General features: G+C 29.4%; 1 protein-coding gene and 1 long non-coding RNA gene across 2 annotated transcripts; one reads left to right on the top strand and one right to left on the bottom strand.

Moving 5' to 3' along the window:
- The first annotated feature begins 962 nt into the window (after positions 1-962).
- Lamtor2 (Late endosomal/lysosomal adaptor, MAPK and MTOR activator 2) lies at positions 963-9,516 on the top strand. Its single transcript, XM_075375595.1, has 3 exons — positions 963-1,119; positions 4,444-4,606; positions 9,086-9,516. The coding sequence occupies exons 1-3, from the start codon at positions 1,052-1,054 to the stop codon at positions 9,230-9,232; spliced, it is 378 nt and encodes a 125-aa protein (XP_075231710.1). The 5' UTR covers positions 963-1,051; the 3' UTR covers positions 9,233-9,516.
- A 7,469-nt stretch (positions 9,517-16,985) lies between these two features.
- On the bottom strand, positions 16,986-21,766 carry LOC142329875 (uncharacterized). The gene is made up of 2 exons (XR_012757609.1): positions 21,476-21,766; positions 16,986-17,194 (listed from the first exon to the last, which is right to left on the bottom strand). It is a non-coding gene; the product is annotated as an uncharacterized LOC142329875 (long non-coding RNA).
- Between the last annotated feature and the right edge of the window lie 3,496 nt (positions 21,767-25,262).

The following is a 25,262-nucleotide window of genomic DNA, read 5'->3' as shown; positions in this document are numbered from 1 at the left end:
GCACTGCAGTAGGTATATTTCTTCAAAACATCTTTTGAATGTTTCTAAGTCTAACTCCAGCTAGGCTACATTATTGGGTGGATTATTAAATAATTTGCGCTGGACAAGTATAGTAAATTTTCATCATCGTCAGCCTTTAAACGTCCCACTGTTGGGCACAGGCCTACTAATGTTTAAAAGGGAATAAATAAAAAATAAAATAAAAAATTTTTAAAAACCCTCAACGAAGAAACGTGAAAAAAATTAACACTTTTAACAAACCCTTGACGAAAAAACCTTAAAAAACGTGAAATAATTAAATAACTATATTTTTACCTTATAATCAATCCTTTGTGACATTGCTTTTAAGACAATAAAATTTAAGATTATGATTAATCGTCTTGAATGACTATGCAGTCACTACGGTCAATCAAAATCTTAAATTTTGTCTTAAAAACAATGTCAGAGGTTTATAAGGTAAAAATACAGTTATTTAATTCGTTTTTCAAGGTTTTTTCGTCGTGGGTTTGTAAAATTTTTTAATTTAATTTTTTTTTGACACGTGCTAAAAAATTAATGCAGGAGTGGGCACATTTGCATACTAAACACTTATTCCCTGACAACGTGACGTACGAAAGGTCTAATAATTAACTACTGAAATTACTTTTTAATTTAACATTTTCTCCGAAATCCCAAGGAATTACGCATTACATTGTTTGTAGTTGGCAAAAAATAAAAACCCATGATACGGCAACTTATCGTAGATTTAAAAGTCCCTCCAATTTCTGCTACAAGATTTCGTTAAATGTTATGCACTAGATTACACTTTTTAGTTGTAATATTAATTTTTAACATGCCTGAATATATTAAAATAACGTCACTTTTTGAGTTTTTAAATACTACAAGAAATATTGACAATATTTGTATGAACTTTATTTAGAAGCGGTAATATCTTATTCGTAAATATCGATATATTTCGTTAACGTATTGTCTACTTTATTCGTTATAGGTTATGTGGTAATTTGTATGGTTATAGTGACAGAGTCTAAATTATTAATAAAAAGATAAAAATATGTTGAGGCCAAAAATTTTAAGTCAGGTTCTTAGTCAGGCCAACACTAGTGGCGTAGAGAACACATTGTGAGTAGTTATTATTTAAAAATTGTGATTTTAACAGTCTTATTCAATATTGTAAGAGATTTGTAGAGAGATGCTTGCTGTTTGAAACGTTTGTCTTTTGTATAAACGTTGTAGTTTTTAAAAAGTTTTTTTTTTATGTAACATAATATATTAAAATTAATCAAAAAAATATTTATGAACGTAATGTGGCTTTTGTATTTTACAGGAAGAAAAACTTTGTAACTCAGCAAATAGAATAAAGTTAAAGAATGATAACCATTTTTTTATTAAATTGAACTATTATCAGTTAAAATTTACCATTTGTAAAATAGCTTTTTCAGTTATGAAGGGTCTTATTCATAAAAATTTAGAAAGCATAAATATAAATGTGCAGCAATTTTGCATGGGGTGTCTGAATTAGTTTGATACTGATATTGGTGCACTGGAAGGAATATCATATTGCCACATGAATGTCATATGTAGAAAGAAGCCAGTCCCCGGCCCAGAAATCCATTCCCACCCAGTACATCAACTAAACTTTATAAATTTTGATTAATTATATCCGTATATTGATGTCAAAAAATAAAACTTATTAAGTAGTATATTTTATAAGTATGAATTTGAAAGTTGTGCTGTTAATAATAATATAGCTAATTTGCAATGTTTGCAGTGTGAAGTTAGATATTAACCCACCATTAATATCTAAATAAATGACATGCAAAGTAATTTTGCTGCATTGCCTTTATTGATTATTTATATATGTGTATATATACATTCATTTTGAGATGTGTAAAGGCAATTTTTTGTTGAGATGAGTGTAAGAACATCAAAAACAAAGTGTACACTTTGTTTTTATTTGCACATATGTAAGCTATAATTTCAGGTATGGAGCCTTTTTTTGAAATTGCTTCCATTTAACCATAACATTTTGATTGATGACTGTTAATGCAAATTTAAACTATATAAAGGCTAAACTAAACTAATCTAAACTATAGATAAAGTATTTTTATCTAGATTAAATGTTAATGTGTTTTAATAACTGTATCATTGTTTACATTAATTATTTATTGATGTTAATTTCATACTGTGTTATTTTTCTGTCAGAACATTTTGCATATTAATTTAACATTTTTTTACTAAATAACAAATGCAAATACAGTGTTTGGTACTTACATATTAACGCCACCGCAGCTACAGCTTTATTTAAAAACAAAGTAGTCAATTGGATTTTGGTGGAAAATGAACAGTCACTTTATTAATTTTAATAAATGGTTATTTATATTTATTTATTTTATAAATATAATTTAACCAAACTTAACCTACGCTTGTTAACCTTGATTAATTAACACCGTAATTTTTTGAGTATTTATTTAATAAATTCAGTAATTATTGCAATTATTTATTATTTAAATAATCAAAACACTCTTGTTAATTAGTCAAGGTTAGCGAGCAAAGCGAACGTAGGTTAAGTTTGGTTAAATTATATTTATAAAATAAATAAATATAAATAACCATTTATTAACATTAATAGACTGTTTTGAATCTATGTTAAACTCTATATTGGCACATTTTCCACCGAAATCCAATTAACTACTCTGTTTTTAAATAAAGCTGTAGCTGCGGTGGTGTTAATACGTAAGTACCCAGCGTTTTTATGTTTATAGAAATACATCTACAAATAAACATGTTTAGGATTGTTTAAAAACTGCAAATTTTGTTACCCAATAATGTATTTTTCTGACAAGCATGTACATGATTGTGAAATAAAAAAGAAACCACACTTATCTGAAATTGTGGTCAGTAAATATGAAAATGACAGTTGGAATGTTTTTTTATGTGCATTTTGATGAAGTATTCAACAGTTAACCTTTCAATTATGAGTTCAGAATTCTTGTATCTACAAATGATATTAAGATAGTATGTGAGAGATGTATCATTATTCTTTGGTTGATAAAATTGTAGGAACAGATGAATGGTATGCATCTTGTAGAAAAATTAATTGTGTGTATCCAAATCAGCAGGTGTTCAGCAGCATATGCTGCCAAGAAAAACATGTTTTTTTTTTATTTGTGCTAAATATAAGTTATGAAACTTTGGTGACAAATTCAAAATTTACTTAGAATGAAATTCACACATTTTACAGTGGAGCAAGTAATTATTAGATATGACAAGTTAATGGCCACATACAGATGATTAAGTTGCAGTCAAAGGCTAATTTAATAAGATGGCTAATTCTCTTTAAGATGTAAACATTTTTATAAATTTTTTTCAGAAGTTCAACCATCAGCTTAGGAACAGTATACCTTTTTACTAATAATAATAAGTGTTCTGCCCAAAGGCAGGTTTTCACATGGCCGCCCTCCATTCTGTGCCATCTGTTTCATTTTATAGTAACTTTCTTCCCTTTTTAGATTGTCTACCATTTTCATTCGTCTCTGACCTCTTGCTTTCCTCCCCGTTACAAATCCTTCCAATGCTGTCACCAACAGGCAGTCATGTCTCAGCCAGTGTCCCAAGCAACTGCAATTTCTTCTTTTTATTATTTTGATAATCGTCCTCTCTTCTCCAACTCTACGAAGCACCTCCTCATTCTGAACTCTCTCAATCTAGCTCATCTTTTCCACTAAACGCACAAAAAAATGATTAAATCTAGTCATAGTTTATCTTTTTTATATTGTCTTTATATTTTTCATGTTTACATGTAGTATATATCTTACTTAGAACATTTATAAGATATATTTGCCAATTTCTGTGGTAGTGCTTCTTCCTTCACCTGGAAGGCTTAGGTTGAAATAATGACCACGTTCGTCATTTCTGGAGAAAATAAATGAATAATGATGTAAACATGCGTTTATTTAATTAGTGAATTAGAAAAGTTTAACTGGTATAAATGGGTTATGATGGTGTATATATTGATATTTCTATTTTTCATTTTCATAAAAAAATTCTTAATAATTTGTACATTAAACATTCTGTGAATCAAGAATAATGTGTATGGATTGAAGTGTGTCTTGTTCAGACCCAAGAATCATATCCAAGCTTACACACCGGTGATAAATTTGAAAGATTAATTGGTTGATTACAGTTTATTTATTATCAAATGAAATAAAATTGAGGAAAATAAGAAGAGTAAATTAGTGGAGTAATTGATTGTAAAGCAAATTCATTTAATTAAAATGCAGGTACTAGCTCTAGGTAATGGGAACAAAAAAATCAATTTTCTAAAGATTGAGAGCCAATATTTAAGTAAAGCCAAAAATGAATTTTTTTATGATTCTTTAATAAATAAACAATTTTTGGAAAAAAGCCTCCTGTTAATATGTAAATAATTTTTCAAATTTGCAGATTATTAAATCGTGAAGGTGCACTGTTAGCTTATAGCGGTTATGGTGATAAAGATGCTACAGTCGCAGCTGCCATTGCTAGTAATATATGGTCTGCATATGAAAAAAACGGCCGGAGTGCATTAAAAGAATCAGAACTACAAATGGTTCTGATGGAATGTACAGTTAGTATTAAATAAAGATAAAAGATTCTTTTCCTAGTTTTTATATAAATTTTAGCTAATTTACTGCTCTATCTTAATGATATATCATTAAAACTTTGAAAGGAAAAAATGATTTAAAAAAATAACTTCATATTGAAGAATAATGATAAGCTTTTATTTTATAATAATACTAATTAGCAACTGAACTATAATTCTCATTAAAACCAGTCACTTGTTGATACTGTGAACTTGTCATTTTAACTAAAATTATTTTAGTTCAAGATAAACTGTTATTTTGTCACTTAATCAAAAAAGTCTTTTGTTCAAGACTTGATCATTAGTGCTAATGACTGATGTGATATACTGAACTTTGCCAAGGGACTGATGACATCAAATCTCTGATATTTGTTATATTGCTCTTATTCAAGCTTAGACAGCTGGTTGGATTAGTTTATATTGTGCCATTCACTCAGAGGATTTCCAGTGCTATTTTAAAGTAGTCCATGTTAGCTTATCCTGGCAGTTTTTAACTCATTTTTTGAAATGCTTATTCCATCTTCACGGTCTCTCTGTTTCTTGTGATTATTTAAAGTTTTGAGAATTCAAACATTTCATCAACATATGACTACTGTGCTAATTAAATTCAATATTAACTGAAACTTAACCACCAAAACACAGTAAACAGATATGTAACCAAATTAACACCAATAATCTATTTTTGTGGGATCCTGCATCATCAGTTGATAATCAATTCTACAATTACATCAAAATAATTATTAAAAATGTAGAATTGTCTAAACTATCACTGTTCTATAAACCTAAAACTTTGTTATGGATAAACACACTACTCCACCACATCACTCTAAATAATATAACATTATAAAAATAATAAATATTTTGACTGTGCTGATCAGACAACCACCAGGTTGGTCTAGTGGTGAACTTGTCATTGCAGGTCAGCTGATTTCGAAGTCGAGAGTTCTAAGATTCAAATCTTAGTAAAGGCAATTACTTTTATATGAATTTGAATACTAGGTCGTAGATACTGGTATTCTTTGGTGATTGGGTTTCAATTAACCACACATCTCAGGAATGGTCAACCTGAGACAATATACAAGATACTTTTCATTTACATTCATACTTATCTTGCTCTGAAGTAATAACTTACAGTGGTTATGGTGGCTAAACAGAAAAAGAAAGAAGTGATCAGATGATGGCTTAGTATCTAATCAAAAGAAAAACTAAAATGGTATAAGAAGCTGGCGATTATATTTATTTTCCACTTAACACTCATCAACAGCCTTTTCTTATACAAATAGCATTTCCAATAAGTCCAGTAAATTCCATACTCAAAAATTAGTATTTGGTCTCATCAGCCATAATGTTTTTTTACTTTTCTAAGTTACGTATTTTGATTGTTATTATACTATTGTTTATTTATTAAGTTATTTTTACATCAGTCTATTTATAGTTTTATAATGTAAAAAAAGAACCATAAAATGTTAAAATTTAAACAGCAATTTTGTATGCAAGGATACAGAACAGATAAATCATTTAGACAGTATTTTGTCATTGTTTTCAAAAATGTCAAATCTCAGTCCAAAAAAAAATATATATATTTCGGCCTAAGAAAAAGGAATCAAATGGAAAGCGATTACTATATATGGTATTGTTATTCGCACACATACAACTTGGTAGGACTAGATTTAAATTAAAAACAGAAATTCTTGGGCTAGGGTTGAAAAATACACTACAATAGACAGTGGTGGTAAAAACCAATTTTCCAAAAATACATCCGAAATAATAAAATAACTCTAACAGTAATGGTAATTTTTATTTAATAAAATTTTAGTTTACACGCTATCAAAAGATAAATAAAACCTGTTGAAATCCAGAACATTTTCAATATATAAATAAAAAATTAATATTGAAATAATATAGAAAGAATTATTGTTAAAAGTAAATGACAGAACATCACTTGAAACATTGGATTTACCCTTGTTTGATACACATTGAAGTTGTGTATAGATAATCTTTTTTGTCTTTTGATAAAAATATTTTTTGTCTTGATTGAAGAAACATAACTAATATTTTGTTGAATAAAAATTACCATTGCTGTTATTTTATTATTTCTGATATATTTTTGGAAAATTAGTTTTTACGACCTATTTACAATGTAATATCTTTCAACTTCAGTCCATGCATTTTCATTATATACTAAAAGGTAGGCCTTTGCCTGCTGTGAAGATAATTACATGGTTTATGTTTTATTACACATGATTTTGTTAAATATTAACATCATTCACATTCTTCTTAACCTGTTTTTGTTGAACTGTATGTTATAAAGAAAGATTTTACTCAATAAGCATCTAGGATAGATAGGGCTTTGTTCAGAGCCCTAGAGAACAGTTGGGTCCTGATTGGCCCATGATAAAGCCGGTGCTACCAAACCAAGGAATGCAGATGTGTAACACATCCTTAGAATGGATTATGCTGGTTATTAACACTTGGTTGAAACAACTCATGAATTATCTGGTGAGAGGTGGATATCTCAGTGTGTGACAAAAGGATAAAGTCAATATTTCAACTAACAGTTTGTCATTTACTTTTAATAATTATTCTTTTTTTTGTTACATTTCTTCAGTATTAGTTTATATATTTGTATATTGAAGGTATTCTGGATTTTTACAGGTTTTTTTTTTATTGAAGAAACATATAAACTAAGATTTTATTGAATAAAAATTACCATTACTGTTAATTTATTTTACTATTTGTAAATCTTAATCCATGAATTTTCATTATATAAACCGATATTCCACCTGAACTTAGTCCTACATATAAGTTGAACAATAATTTAAATTTTGCTACACAAAAAGTATTTGAAGTAGGTTAAAGAAAATACATTTCTTATATCGTACAATGCAAGTTTTATTATTTATTATTTGCACTGAATAGCATGATGAAATGTATCTCACAAAATACTGGATCTATGTTAATATGGATTTTCTCAAATTTTGTGTTTGTAAATTTCACATTATTTGAATAAGTAGAGATCTCTATTTTTATGTTAAAAGTAAAATTTTCATGCTAATATTTTTGAATGTGTTTTTCATGCTTCTGGTTTGCAAAATTTGGTTGTAGTGCCTGTGTTTATTTGTTCCTTGTATCTACGGATGAATGTGTGTCTTCTGCCCAATACAATATTTAGTGTGATTGACATTAATTTATATATTCTAGGTTGTTGGTTCTGTTAATATTCTGTGACACAGTAGCCTTCTTTCCTAAAATTCTTAGCCGCTTTGTTTGTTTTGATTTTCTTTTCTAATTTTATATAGCATATTATCAATAAGTGTGAGTGGGATGCCAGTAACCTATGATTCAATTTTTATCAGCATAACTGTTTGGTATGTCTATTAAGTGATGTAACAAGTATGCAAAAGCTGTAGGTCTGTGCTGAGTAGGGTAATTAGTATTGAGAAAAAGTACCAATTGTATAGCAGGATTCCTGTAAATTTTAAAAGTTCAGTTATTTATTTTGGTTGTGGTGTTGCCAAAAAAGTAAGTTTTGTTCATATTTTTTCAGTGGCATATAAAACGGGATAATATTTTTTGATACATGACCAGTGTGTATACAGGATTATTATTCAACAATATTAGTACAAAGTACTTTACTGGCATTCCTATGTTGAAGGTAATTTATATTATCTTGGTATCAAAACTTTACAGCTTTAATAGTGTTGTAGTTGATGGCATTGTTCTTATTCTTTCTGTTATGCATATATACTTAAAAAAAAGTTAAATCTGCCACCTACTCTAGCAAAAAAAAAATCATACCAAAAGTATTTAGACTATCTCGTGAACAACAGGGTTCCATACACTTATTCATGAAAAATAAAACTCGTAATAAAAATGGAAAGGGAAGCTGTTTTAAGCAAAGATGTACTACACATCCTTGACATGATTTAGTAAAACTACTATGACAATTTCCTGTGTAATTATACTTTTTATTAGCTTTTTCAGATAAATATTTAATGCAGTTAATTATTATAGAAGTTTTCTTACTCTTCCATAGAGTAAAGAGTTTAATATAAAAGACTAAAATAATTAGCATTCAATCTAACTTTTTTCTCTTATAAAAACTTTCTTAAAAAAAGTTAACATAAATTCTCATATGAAGTTACTTATTCTGTCTGTTTACTTAGTTCTGTCTGAAAACCACTTTTTTTCTACAAATCATTTATCACTTTTTCTTCTACAAGTGCTTTTATAATTAATATTATTAGTACTGTAACACTAATACCTCTCAGGTTTCATATAATTCTTACTAACAATTAAAAAGAATGTAAGAAAAGGTAAAGAAAAAACAATTTTCATCATGTTGAGCTCCAAGAAGAAGGTTTTTGAAAATATTATAAACTTGTGTTTGAGGTATAATATATACTTCATCTCTATGTTCTATATTCTGTTATGATTAATTAGAACATTTTTTTCTTATTTTAGGAAGGTAAAGTGGCTATTACACAAGTTGCAAATATATTATTATGTCTACATGCTAAAGAAAACGTCGGTTTTGGAATGCTACGTGAAAAGGCAGAGGTGTTAGCGCAATATTTAGATGGACCTCTAAAGCAAGTCACTATGTCATAATAAATAATTTGTATGTAAATATATATTTTTATTCTACATTCATAAACAAGTATAAACCATTAGAATGGTGAATAAATTTACAAATGAAAAATTCTATTAACTGCTTGCTATAGACTTAAGTTTTTTTTTACGATTTTTTTTATGTGCCTGTATATCAGATTATTTAAAAATTAAATGCCTGTTGTATTTATCAGAAAATTGTCAATATCCAGTTTTCCATTTGTAATATTTTGTAAATATTCATAACTACTATTCTGTCTAATAAAATATTTTATTTATTTTTTAATACGTTTTTCTTTAGAAATTTTAATCTACTAGTTTAGCGGAAGAAAATACAGTCGAGTGCCATGTCAATTTGATTGGGGCCTGTGGTAACTAGGGTCTCGTTGTTCTCCAGTGCTGTGACATTATATTAGTGGTCATATTCAATCAACACCTTTCTTATAAAAGGATGACATATTGGTTTGTTTTTAAACATTGTCTTTTATTAAGTTTTGTGTGGTTGAAACTAATATTCTCAAAGCAGTACTTCAAACTACACTTAAAAAGATTTTAGTTTTATTACATTTCTTGTTAGCTATTTAGATTCCTGATGTAGTTTTTAGATACATCAACCCTAATACTTCTAGAATTTTTTTTAATAATAATTGATATCATCATGTTGTGTGATTAATTACCATACAAAAAATAGGACTATTTTAATTTGATTTTAAATTTTCATCAGTTTGATGTTATAAAAAAATGGCTTATAATTCACACCGAAAACATAGAAAAAGTAGTTTGTGAACAATATTTTATAAAATATTTAGTCATAAGATACGGTGGCATGATTTTGATTTTTAAAAAGAAATCAAAATTAAGAAATAATGTTTAGTCATTTGTACAATTCTTCACATTTACTTGCTCAGCTAATTTCTTGTACTATAAGGTGCCTGTTACTTAAAAGAAAGTAGATGGATCTTATAGTTTACACTTTTAATATTTTAATAAGATCAGAAACAGAACAGTATGTTCTTAAATAATTGGCTTCAAGTAGAATAAGAAGATTAAACCATTATAACTAAGCGTACCTTTCTTATCATTCTAAATATTTAGTACTCATAAATTATGAACGGAAAATTTATTAACAAGATATCAAATTAAAAAAATTATTAAAATTCTTACTGATTTTTTTTTTTTAATGAGATTTATTGCATTGGAGAACTCCTTTTAATACCCAATATTCTTCCTGAATGATATTTGAATCGGTTATTTAAAGAACATTCTCTAAATATCTTGCAAGATAGGGGGCTGCATAATGTAACACTATTCATTGAATATACCTAGATATTTTAAGATGAAGCTATTATGTGGGTTAATAGAGATTGTAATAATCAGCGATGTAAAAAAAAGAAAACCCAAGAAAAAAATTTGAAACAAAAATTGGTGTTAATATTGTAAATATTTTATTGTCAATTATTAATTACAATTGAAAGATAATCATTTAAGACAATTTTGCTCACAATAATAAATAATTATTTATTATGTAAGTTCTGGAACATATCGTGATTTATTTTTAAATAAATTTCTAATTATGCTTTTAATGTTATAAATAAGCAACTGTTCTTAATTGATTAGTGAAAATGACAGTAGAATATAACTACAGAAATAATTCCTGAACTTTCTTGATTCTCAGTGCCCTTGCATATCCAGATATTCCCAAGGGACCCATGTCAAATTCTAACAAGCACACTTTCACATTTTAGATGATAATTGACAAATTCAGCTAATTGTAATAATTACTAAAGTTGGATGAGAATCCTGTTAACCGCCATGCATTTTCTCAAATCATAGAATTAAACTGTACACAGTTACCCTCATTTTGTTCTCCACATTGATTTTCATGATACTTTTCTCAAAAATTTGTAAACATATAACCTTCAGTTCATACATGAATGCTTATCTTACCATTTAAAAAAAAAATTGCCTCAAAATTCTCCCCTTCCCCAAAAATTTGAAAAGCGATCTTTTTATTTATTCCATATTTCTTAGTGAATTTTTTTTAAATGTCTTCCTAGGCATAGTAGTAGTAGTAGTAGTAGTAGTAGTACAACTGACCCCCCCCCCCCAAATACTTTGAGGGCAATATTGGGGATGTGGGAATCAACGTTTAAAATTATGTTTTTTTTTGTTGAATTTTTCAAAACTTTTGGGTTTATTTAAACCTTTAGTTCTATTAAACTTTTAGTAATAATTTACAATAAAATTTTATCATAATTCCACTCCACCACCCCAAAAAAATGAATCTTAGGTTTTGGTTCTACATTTTTTAGTGGAATTTTTGTTTGTTTTCCATTTAACATAGTAAACGTAGAAAAATGAAAAAAAATTTCCTGGAAGGTGATTTTGGAGGTGGGGAAAAAATAGGTATTAATTTTTTTTAAACATATAAAGATAATTTTACAAAAAAATTAATCATGAATTACCCCCACCGAAAAAAGTAAATCTTAGGTTTTTTTTTTTTTTTTTTTTTACTGTTTAAGAATAAATAACCAATGCCAGGAAAGTATTACAACTGTGTTCTTAAATATTTCTTTTCTATAGTTTTGTTTTTTAAAACAGTTAAAATTTTCTCAATCAACTTTAAAAGGTGCATGTTGCTTCCCTACAGACAGATTCAAAGCATTCAGCTTTTCCAAAATGTTACACAAAAATGCTAGTTTTACCAAAAATTCTCTACTTGCAAAATGTTCAGTATACCTTTTTGTGTTCCTCCTTTTTAAGAAAAATATAAGTATCTTGCCGCAATTTAAAAGTACGAGACAACATATTACAAAAAAAGCCATGGTGAAGTGCTGTAGTACAAGGACATGTATTTGAATCACATATCTTTACTCAGGTTTTTGGAAAACTCCTTTCAACAGAAAATTTTTTTAATAAAGTTTACTGAATTCATTTCATATTCTAAGGCCTGGTTAAATGTAGGGCTCATATTCTGATGCAAGTGCTTCCCTGTGAATAACAGAGCGAGTTCACAGCTTCAGGAGGAGCTTTGCTTCAAATTAAAGCCTGTAATCCTTCATAACAGCTGAACATAGAATGGTACTATGTACCAACTCATTGCTCGTTCTATTTCCAGCTCTTTGCTTGTTTTATGTCCATTCTATGAATAAATGAGTTGGTACATCATACCAACTCTAAAGTGCTGTACAAGTACCAACTTAAGACTAACAGTTTAGTCCACTCTAAACTGTTATAGTTTTAAAAGTGTCAATATCTCAAACAAGTTTTGAGGCTTTGCACTAGCAGTGATACTTTTACAGAAGTTTCTTCTACAATGTTATTATCATCTACAACCTGTACATAGGAAATCAAGTGAGCACCATTATCTGTGGCCTTATTCAGCTCCAAGACGAATTACTTTTTGTTAATTTTTCAATTAATTGATCAACTGAGGTTGTTTGCTATAAGCTGTATTCTGCAGCTGATGGTGTTATTGGACAAAAGTACTTTTGATATTAGCTTCCCATATAATGTTCACCATATCAAATTTGATAAGACATTGGGCCTCTTTTTGCCATTAACTTCTTTCAACTAAAACCTAAATCCAAATAGCTATCATATTTTTGATTTTTATGCTTCTTCACACTTTTACCACCTGTTGACAGTGTGTCCTTTTTATTTTAACTATCACAATTGTATTGCTGTTAATAAAAACTGATACATTTTTAAAAAATGCATTCAGGAAAAAACTTCATTTGATTTGATCACAATGTGTTGTTACTCTATTCAAAACATTAAGAGCAATTATGATTTTAATTTTAAAAATCTTTGAAGAAACTTGTTATATACCTGACTAAAATACTTTTGACTAATTGAAGAAGATATCGTGATTGATTTAGTGATATTCTAGCAGTGTTGACTTATGATGTAGAGAGATAAAAATTGGCATAAGAGTTTTTTTAATTTGAACATGGCGTATGTAACATTTTACATTACAATTTGGCTATCTGAAGTATGATTTAATAAAACTGTCATTTTATTTCTAATGAAATGCTTAAAATTTTAGTTTATAAGCAATTATTTGTTAATATTAATAATTCTTTAGCTATCACACTATGAAAAATAACAATAGCTACTATTTTACGAAATGTCTATGTTTTGTTTTTATTTTGTAATGAAAATTAGTTTACAAAGATATCAAAATTCATTAAAATAGCCCTATTCTGGAGATATACATTTTTGCTTGAAAAACAAAATGGTGAAAAAGGTATTTCTGGATCTTTGTTTATAATTTTTTTTCCTGAACTGGTGCTTTGAACACATTGCAACATTTTATTTCATTAATGTAATATAAAATCTCACCTTTTTTTCATTAATTTTGTATTTAGTAATACTCAGTAGTAAAAAGAGTAGTAAACCTACTAATTTTAATTTGTGTTTTATACCTTAATTGTCAAGCAAAGAATCATAATTAAAAACTAAAAAAGTGTACCAAGTATTTATTAATACTATTATTGTTTTGATTAAGGTTATGTAAAAATACTTTTTGTAAATGTATTTGCAAGTATTTTTCACAAAAACCTGAAATAAGTGCTGCCTTCTATTTTAATAGTAGATTAAACTAAATTAAGATGTTATTTGAGTTTGGCAAATGATAGACAAAAGAGCTGAACTTGGTGATTGATGCCAAATACTTATTGTCATTCACTAAAACTCTAACCATTAATGAGGACATGAATACAGTATATAAAAAGTTTTTTTTTTGTTTTTTAAGTATTACATAAAGGTTACTTTATCATCCATATGGACTAAGTATATGGTTTTATCAACTTTATTAATTATGAAATGCTATGGTAAGTTTAATGTGTTTACTTGTTTGTACCTATATATGTAGTAGTTATTGCTGTGTTTGTTTCTTGACTCCCATCATTTTATTAGGCTTCATTTAAGCTTAAATTTATTAGGTAGCTGGAAGCTTATCTACTACGGTCAAATTTATATAAATATATGGCCAATGGTCGAGTCTTTATAGAATCTTATGTAATGGCCATTTCTTATAACCTATTTGTAGAACTATTCATGAAGTATTTACTTGATAGAATGATAATAATTGTATCATTTTCTAAAAACATAATTGTACAGCAGTACTATTGATGACACTGATCATCACAAATGTTCATGCATTACATTACCATAAATTTCAGCGACATAAAATTTTTTTCATATATTTAATATTTTTCGTATATTGGACATGACATGTAAATTATCCTATTGACCAGATTTGCTGGCTAAACTTGTTAGTGAAAAAACAAGTGATATTTTAGCTCTTATTGTCAGCAATGTTTAAAAATGATGCAATTCATTTATAATAAAATTGTTCTTTCAGCTGAAATTAAAATTTATAAGAAAAAATATGTATAATTAACATAAGATAATTACAAAATAAATATTACAATCAAGAGTTGCAGTTCACCAGAAGTGTTATTTACACTAAATGTAACTGTTCACCAGATGTACCAAATGTAAATGGTAAATGTTCACCAGAAGTGTTATTTACACCTAAATGTTATTTAGGTAATTAAAGCAGATTTTAGTTTTTTAAATTTGTATGTAATCTAATATGTAGAGCAAAAAAATATTGATAATACCAGACTAAGAATAGAGATTTTGAGATCTGTCAAAGAACTGCCACAAATGCACAGACCAATACCAAGATGAAAACAGCAGCACCTATGGGCACAAAAATGCTAGAAAACTTATGATTTTTAGTGTTAAATTTGGTCTAGTTTATAATTTAAAATAATTCTTGTTACCATTTTATAGAAAATGTAGGAAAACATATATTTTGAAATGCAGTGTTATAGAAGAATAATGAAAATCCGGTGAACTGACACAAGTTTAAAGGGAGGTTTACACGTGAATTAGAGCAAAGAGAAATTTCAGCAACAATTCTATTTTTAAAAAAATGTATTACAGTTATTTCTTAAAGTATTCATCATAAGCTGATCTGGTTTTACAAACTAGAATTGACAAAAGGGACATGTATCTATTTACCTCAAGAAGATAACTGATGTGCAATTTAACAAATATGCTGAGATTTAATTAGTCAAATGGAAAAAAAATAGATGGAGATATTAGACCATACGATTAAAAAAAAAACTATAGTTTATTGACAATGGTTAAATGCCATGTCATACATTTTCACTGAAATACTCTGACTGTAAGTTCTACTTTAGAAAACCAAGAAGCAATCTAACAGGATTGTGTGAACACACAAGTACAGTTCACATTTTATAGAAACTTATCACTAATGTATTAATAATAGTCCATATATTTCCCATGAATGAGAATAAAATGAACTTAAAAAATATCCAAATTTTCAAAAATCACGAAAAAAAAAAACTTTTTTCAATGTTATTCAAACTTTGACATTTGAAAGTTGGTACTAAAATTAATGGTGGTAATTTATTACTGGTTGTTTTTAATTTGATGACATATTAAAAGTCAGAATTTAAATGAAAAATTTCCAACAATTTTTTGTACTTCATCAGTCTTATTTTGCAGTTTCTTTTATCTAAAACATGGGCAAACCTATAAAAAGTTCTGGAAAACAAAGAAATGATATAAAGTAAATACCATTGAGCAAGAGCTAATATTATATGAAATTCAGAAAATTGTATTATTTTCTCAAAATTTTTCTAATCATTAATTTCAGTAGGAAAATACTTATACCAGACTGTAGATCCTTGCTAATAACAAAATTCAATAATCATTTCTATAACATGGTATAAGTCATAGATCTGTTCTGGCATTCCAGTGATTCCTTGGTTGTCCTCTCTCTCCATACCTAATGGATTGCTGTTAGGGTGTTAAACTACAATAATAAGCAACAATCATACAGTCTATAAAGTCAAAATAATTTTGTTGTTAAAAATTTTCTGCTTTAAGATACTTGGGATAAAATTACAGCAGGACCACCCGAGGAATGTTCCTTTAGAATAATAAAGAGATCATTGAAATTTGTTCATTTAGTAAAGAGTACAGTTTGAATACAGATAAAAAAATTATGTATGGAGTGAACTGGTGGGGGGATCTCTTATTTTTTGAAATTAGGGTAAATGTGAAATTAAAAATTCACTAACTTAAAAATAGCCTTAACAATAACTTCAACTGGAATCACGATGCAAAAACTAACAGTAGTAGTATCTCTGAGAATGATTGCTGTGTTTGAAAAGATATTTAGGTACATGGAAAAAATTATCAAATTTAAATTTGTTTTGGCTGTCCCATAAGATAAGATTAATCATTTTGTGTAATTTTCACAGCCAACCATCATGGTGGTGGTATTGATAACTCAATCCATCAAGTTGTAATGATTAAACATTTTTTCCCTAGTAAGAGAGAAAAGAGACTAAAATTGAAGAGTGGTGTTGTGTATTTTAACTATAAGGACAAAATCGAATTCGCATGTTATATTTAATTGATTACACCATCCAAAAACACTATATTTTAAGTGTTTAATCATTGATTTATCTGTAATTACCTAAGCAATAAACTGAACCTATTTTCATTCAAACATTGAATATAAGTGTTTAATCATTGATTTATCTGTAATTACCTAAGCAATAAGCTGAACCTATTTTCATTCAAACATTGAATATAGTAATAAAAAAGTATGTAATTATTACATTACATTTTATTGAAATCTGGTTTGCAGTTATAATTTATAGAAATCACAAGGATTAGCATATGTATAAAAAAAAATACTGACAACATTTTCATTTAAAATTTAATAACAATACTTATTTATAAATTGAAAGGTGTCATTTAGAAGATTCATTTAATCTAACAATATTTCCATTACATGAAGATATGTTATCAATTTCAACTAGACGTTCACAAGTTGTACTCTCTGTTCATTCTAAGAAGGATATATTGCATAAACACATGCAGACGACAGAGTGCTGCAGAACAGTATGCCTAAAAAATATTACATACTAAATTTACAATTTTTTTAATTCCTCACAAAATTTTATACTCACTTTACATTTTATCTATTTATTATTTAATTACAATTTTTATAATTCTAATTACTATTATAATTTATTTAATTATAATTTTTTTCCCTTCCTACACCCCTATGCGGGACCAACAGCAAAGTATTGCACTACGCAGGGGAGTGTCCTTTAACTCAAACGGCCCTCCCCACCTTCCGGCATGGCAGGTCAGGCCACTGGTTGGATCTTCTGTTGTTATTTGATTTACCTACTGCAGTAAGAACAGCTATTGCAGACTGCCCCACCAGTCTAGATCTAAATGTAACCCTCAAAAAATCACTACTCAGCAGGAAGATGCAAGAGATCCATTGTCCCCCACACTTCTTCGCTACTGCCCACCAAAGCAAGCCCAGACTAAATGAGAAGCTAATCTTCACCCCCCAGCATCCACACACATCATATAGCCACAGCTATTCACGATCCAACTCCCAAGCATCATGGGATTTTGTCATTAGTGTTCTTGAAGCAAGCTTCTCAATATCATCGCAGGCTTGCCTACTGGACAAAATGTAGTCCATGGACCTCTCCAGAGTAAGCCAAGACTAATTCAACCCCTGTCTCACACCATCCCATCTATAACATTTATAGATGATATGCTCGGATGTATTCAGTAACTCGCAATACCTGCAGGCAGAGGTTTCCAAATAGACACAGGTATCCTTTGAACTTTCCATGCTCTGTTAGTAGCTGGGAGAGGTAGAACCCACCTCCCCATAGCTATGCCTCACCCGTGAGTTAATATTATATATAATATGCAGAGTCCATTCCCCAGTAGGTGAGCCATTCCAAGTATCTGGCCAGTCTATCAATAGTATATGCCTGGTTTCAGCTTTAGGCATTCCACTATATACCTGAAAGAGCATTTGGGCCCTCAACAAAACCAGAAGAACATCCCAACCCCGTAGGAGAAGACATCTGCCTAGTGACGTTCTAGTCGTCACGCCCTGATAAAAAACTGGAGGAACACCCACAATGACTTCAACCGCACTATGAGAGACCTTGCAGTTTGCCACAACAATACTAATGACTGCTAGCTGTTGGATCGACAACAGCCTATTAACATTCTTTTTTTAAACAAATGCCTTAATCCAGCATCCACTGTGGTCTTGTGAGGAGCCAATCTCAAGCCGCTTAAACGTAGCCATTCACTCACCTGACAGACAAGCCAGTTGTCTGCCAGACAACTGAAAAAAAAAAAAAAGTGAAAGTCCTTGATTTCAGCCTCAGTGTTGCCGGCGACCAGGAGAGCCGGGTCGGCATAGATGATTAGCTCAATATCCCCATCAAAATTGAGGCATAACTCGTCAGGCAAGATTCCACAAGAGTAGGCCCAAGATTGACCCCTGCAAAATTCCATCAAACATGTCAAAGGAGAATATGCTGTCTTCAGTCTGCATTGACACCTTCCCCTCATGTAAATGGGAATTAATGAAGCTCAGCAAATATCCACTTATACCATGAGCACGCAGTGAGTTGATAATCATTGGTCATAGAGCACTACCAAAGCCATTCCTGACTTCTAGGAGGACCAATAACAGTATTCTTTGTTGGTGCTAGGTGCCCTCAGCCCTATCTTCCAACCATTCAAGAGCATGCTGGATAGCATCCACTGGCGACCTCCCCTTCACAAAGCCATATTGATTAAGGGATAGGCCACCTGAATCCACAACCTCCTTCCAGAGTCTACAATTAGCCGCTCTAAGAGCTTACAAACAGTATTCAATAATAATATAGGATGATGATAATATAGGCAGTATGACCATCTTTTATTAGTTAATCTTTTATTTATGACCATCTATTATTATGGCTTTCTTCGGCACCAGCACCAATGACTCCTTCCACCGTACAGGAGACTACAATCTTGTAACACATCACTAAATGCATCAAGGACAACCCAAGGGTGCCTTGACACGAGCATCTTAATGATAGACACCGGAACCATATCCGGGCTCGGGATTTTATCAGGATGAAGCTGTATAAGGCCTCTCCGTGTAACTCAACAGTGAATCGATTTGAATGAGCCACTTGTATTTGATTCCAAGCCGACTCAGCCACTGGAAAGAGCTGCGAAATAGCACAAGTCGGATCATCTCTGCTTAGGGGGCAACAGGTTTTGCAAAACCTGTTCATAACAATTTTATCGGTCCACCCCCCCGCGGGTTGACGTCTAAACTTGTAAGCAAATCAAGCCAGGCCTTGCCTACGAAAACAATATCCTAAAATAATTACCATAATATTAAAAAAAAAATTAATAGGTAAAATATTTTTTTAATTACATTAAAATTTTTTTTTTTAATTACGCGGCCAAATTATGATCTCTTTTCGATCGAAAATTACACTTACGTAGATTTCATAAGAAAGCTACCTATTATTGTAATGAGTACCATAATTCGATTTCCTGAAAATTCCGACATGTCTTCGCGTTTCACATCTCCCAGAACCCAACCCCAAAACCACCGTCAGTTCAAAAATTTATATATACACTTATATATATATATATATATTCGCTATAACTTTCTTATTATGTAAATTGCCGAACTCGTTTAAAGTTGCTACTATTCTTTGGATAAGGGCCTAAACTTAACCAAGTAAAGTTTTTTGATATCATCAACCATTGGCTCAGGGGGATGGAAAAATGGGGTTTCGAAGACAAAAAAAGGTCACACCTCCCTTAACAGGCACAGTATCGAACTATCTTACGTGGTCGTTAGTCTTCTAAACATTACCCAACACTTTTATCTGAAGTTTTGATATGAACAGCCCTTACGCTAAGGGACTACCAAAATGTTGCTGTAATTGTAACATGGGGCTTGTATACTAAACATGTGATATTTTTTCTCATGCAACCATTGTCGTACTTCCTTTCCTACTTATTTCAGTCCGTAATCTATTAATACTACTAACCGACACATCAGTTAATTCAGAAGTACGTTTCACTACTTTTTACCCAACGTAGGATTTTTCTCCAGCAGTTGATTGACGTTTAAAACTATTTTTTTTTCACCACGTAGCAAATGTTCCCTTTTCTGTGCTAATTAATACAGGTTCCAGAATCATCATTCATATCGATAAACTATTCGAATACACACACATACAGGCTAATCACACTTTAAAATCTCACAATAATCAGTAATCGCAGAGAAAATAAATCAAACAATAACCGAATATATATGGTCGGTCACGTGTACCAAAAAAAAGTACTGAAACGCAGAACTACAATTAAAAGAAAATTGATACATCCAGTATGGAATAAGAGAATTTATACTGTTACTTTTAAGTCGGTGATAAACAATGATAATTTGTTTTTAAACATCCGGTAGTTACAACAGCTCGCCACGTACAATAGTTTGTTTATTACATAACTACTTCTAAGAATGAACAGATTATAGACCTGGTGTGTACTGAAATTTGAGCCTTACAAGAGTTCAACGAAATTATCATGGTCTTTTGTTATTAATATTTATCCATTACAGATTTACTTTAGTTGGTGAAAATAGCTACAAATTTATATTATCAATCACATATGAAATCTGTGATAAAATTTGAAGAAAATTAACCTGTATACTCGTGTATCATAATTACATTATTACTTTCAATACTGTAATATGTAAAAAAAATCTGAAAAATACGTCAAACTAGTCTGCAGAAGTACATTATTAAATTTAACTAACAGCACTTCGACGAAGTTCATAGGTAGTGTTTTTATTTTTCCTGTTTAGCCTCCGGGAATTACCGTTCAGGTATGTATGAGTGTAAATGAAGTACAGTCTCAGTTCGACCAATCCTGAGATGTGTGGTTAATTGAAACCCAACCACCAAAGAACACCGGTATCCACGATCTACTATTCAAATCCGTGTAAAAATAACCCGACTTTACTAGAAGTTGAACGCTGGAACTCTCGACTTCCAAATCAGCTGATTTGGGCGACGCGCTCACCACTAGACCAACCCGGTGGGTCTTCATAGGTAGTCTGCACTAACACAAAGTTACTGGTTAAGAATTTATTTTTTTAAGTTGCTCATTCGACATGGCAGGAGGGTAAAAATACTGTAAGGGCAGAAAGTTTTTTTGCCTTTCTGTGAAATTTCTACAGTTAAAGTGAAATGTAAACAATTTATCTTTAACGCGATCAAACATTTTTTCCACATTATTAAAAATAAAAAATACGACATTTTTTTATATCTACATTAAAACAAAACTTACTCGCACAAAAATAAATTTACATGCTACATCGCTGGCCAGAGTACAAGATTTTCATGTACGACGACTAGAACGGTCGTTATGCTAGCCGTTCGTGCCTTATCAGTTTCTCAGAATACAACCAACTATTAGTATCCTGAATAAACGTACTAGAAAACAAATAATTTCGATCACGTACAACTCTGAACACTAACTTCTACCACATTTTCCACAAATAATAAGAATATTAAAAGAAATACTACCGTCTTAAACGCGAAACGTAAGCTAATGCCCTTTTCTGCATTTTTAGGTTAGTTTAATTTGGTCTTTGGAAATTTTTATTTTGTTTTCAATTGTGGTCATTGTATTATCAAATTATTGTTACTGTACATTATCTTATTGTTAAATAAAGGGATTTAATTAAGTTATTTTAAGTCTTATTCAACTAACCAATCAGTGAATTTTGTCTAAACAGAGTTTCACGCTGTGAGGAAAGGTACGTGACCTCAGACTATATTACAGTTTTGAGGAAAATAAAATACTTTGCTGCGCAACATAGGTTCCATTTTTTATTGCACCTATCCAAGTTAACATTTTTTGTGGGATTTCCTTTTTGTATGACCGAAAAGTTTTATTAATTTTTTAAAGCTTTTACATTTGTAATTTTGGTCACATTGAACAACCAAACTGAAAATCAAATGCTGAGAAAGCATGTAAAGGTAATGATTTTTCGTTGTTTCTCGGCATTTTACTTCTCTTTACGTGTAATGAGATTATAAGAAAACAGATTTACAATGAGAATGATTCAGTACATAAGATGAAAAATTTTTGAGCAGATTTGATATGCCATTAAGTCAACCTAACCCAAACATAAGATCTTACTGCATGGTATTTCAGCAGATAAAATCAATACCTGTTGTTTTGCAAACCTAGTGCACTACTGCTATCTGCAGGCTAATCCAGGAAATTGCAACTACCAATCCCATTTTTCCTTCAGGATCAGTTGCAGGACAGAACAAAATGGGTCTGGTGGTTCCCAGGTGGAATTCTCAAAAAGCAGGAACCAAAATCAAGTGCAGGAAAAAATCAGGGCAGTTTTGCCCTACCTGTTAAATGACTTTGGTAAATACCTTTCTTTAATATATATTATTTTATAATTTATGTAAATTATATACTAAGCTACATGAGAACTTCAATTTAAGGTAAACGTTTCCACTTTTTTTATTACTTCTGCAAAAAAAGAATGTATAACCTGTTTCTGCAGTGGATCTCTTCAGTTACTTATTAATGAAGTCCAGTGATATGTATTCATTAGTACAATTATAACTTTAAAAAAATAATATTTTATGCTAATTTACATTACATGTAGTTTAAAAAGTAAGAAAATACAGCTTATTTGCATGTGATATTTTTGTAGTGCACCATGATATTGACTGCCCTTTACCAATTATCAATATTAATGTTTCTGCATTGCTACTATATAATCCGGAATTTGCTTATCGCAGATTATGAAAAATGTTATTACCACCAGTTGATAAGGCATTATTACTTTGAAATCAGATGTAATCTAATTTTTATTAAAAATAATTATATTAATAATTACTGGTAGCTATATATTTTTTAAGATACATAGTTCTGAAGCTTATGTTATATTATATAGCTTATATTTCTGGAAAATGTTAACGATTGATACCTTAGATTAAGAAACTTTATTTGTAAATTGTATTGAAATAATATGATTAAAAAAGCAAATTTTTTATCAGTTAATTTTATTTAATTTTTGGAAAATGAATTTTACTGTCGTATCTAGTCAGTATTATTATTTTTTTATTGTTGATAAATACTGGTTTTTTTTCTTTATTGTGTTAGTTAAAACTTGTCAAATTCAGCTGGGTGATATGCTAAGCTTAAATAGTTTAATAGACAAAATTGTGATATTTATTTAATACTTCACATGATTTATTACTGCAATGAATATTTTTTAGTCTAAAGATTTAAAATTCCCATATGTTACCTATGCATTTTTTGTTATGTATTTTGCATATTATTATTTTTTTATTTATTTATAATGTAATGAAAGATATGATGCGATTTTGTCTCATCTGAACAGATTTTTAAATATGAAATTATTTGTGTAATTGGTATTTATATATTATTCCGTCAAAAATAAAAGTATTACAAAATAACTATATTTTATAGCCCATATTTAATCATTGAACAGTAGCCACTTAATAACATTTCATACAGTAGCAGTATTTATTCATACTGAACAAAATTAAACTTGTTTATTAGTCTTCATGTGTTTACTTCTGGAGGCTTATAACAATTTTATCACATGTAATGTGCAATTCAGTTTATAGTTAACAGTTGAGAACCACTTTTAAATACAAAATGATAATGGGGTGGGGATCTTATAGTTCAATAATCATTGATGTTTACTCATTTAATGATTATGAGTGAATTAAATACAACTTTATGGGATTGGGCAATCAAATGACCACCCTCATACTAATTTTCTAAAATAATTATTATAAAAATACACATTTTCAAAAAATAAGTCTCTGTTTTTTTTTGGGTTATTGTAGTTTTAAACAATATATTTATTAAAAACTTTACTTATTTAAATAGAAATTATGAATATGTATCGTTTAGAACAAATTCACTTAAGAAAGCAAGGAATTTAACATTTTCAATAGGTTTGGGTTAAATATACACAGTAATGTTAATCTGTGTGAATGTAAGCATGCAAGGCAAAGTTTATTTTACTGATTTAATGAAAATTATTTTAAGGTATACTTAGACAAATAGTATCCAGTATCAAGATTTTCCCCATAAATAAATTAGAAAATAAATTTATGCCAGTACATAAATAAATATAATAATGTACTAAATAAATACACAAAATAAAAGTAAAATAAATAAATATATATATATATATATATATATATATATATATACTAAATAAATGTAATTTCTTAATCAGCATGACAAAATGGACTTCTTAAAAATGTGGCTAATCATCTGCATTTATAGACAACCTGATTTATAGAACAAGTTACACAAACATACCAAGCTCTATTGCAGAGTGCGTTTCTTTAACTTTCATTTGAATTCAACAGGTTTTGGCTCAAATTTAGGCTTGGTATTTTTTCATATGCTACAAATGTTACATATAGCATAATCCCATGCACAAGCTTAGTGCTTAGGTGGTGGTGAATTAATAATCTTATTTAAAAAAAAAAATTAATCCGGAACAAAATAAAATGTAATTAGTGGTAGAATATAAGTATTGTATTTTTATATTGTCCAACAATTAATTAAATTTATCAGTATTTTCAGAAAAAATGTATCTGTGTTGTTTTCAAAATTATAAATAAAACCCAGAACACAGCAATATAACAACACTGACAAACACAGCGTTTCAGGAGAATACAAATTAAACTGCAGCGATTACACTAATTATTGCATTGATCATAATGGATGTATATTTACCCACAGATACAAAAAACATATAGACACTATGCACAACGTGACGATCTTTACAAATCTGCTCAAAGAAACAGGACACATATGCACGCATTAAGCACAACATGAATATCTTTTATATACTTCACATAAAAATCAATACACATGAACAGAATGGAATTTAAAAATTTGCCAAATTTGAAAAAACTATTATTAAATTAATAAACACAACGTATATCAAATACTCAACTATTTACAAAAGGGGTTTCATCTCTATTTTAAAGCAGGAACCATTATCAAGAATGCCACTGATAATTTGATTGAAGAAGGCCCAAACAATTCAAAA

This window comes from Lycorma delicatula, chromosome 9, assembly GCF_047948215.1.
Source record: "Lycorma delicatula isolate Av1 chromosome 9, ASM4794821v1, whole genome shotgun sequence".
Lineage (NCBI taxonomy): Eukaryota > Metazoa > Arthropoda > Insecta > Hemiptera > Fulgoridae > Lycorma > Lycorma delicatula.
Note: the sequence above shows the minus strand (reverse complement) of the source record. Positions and strands in the feature narration are given on the sequence as shown.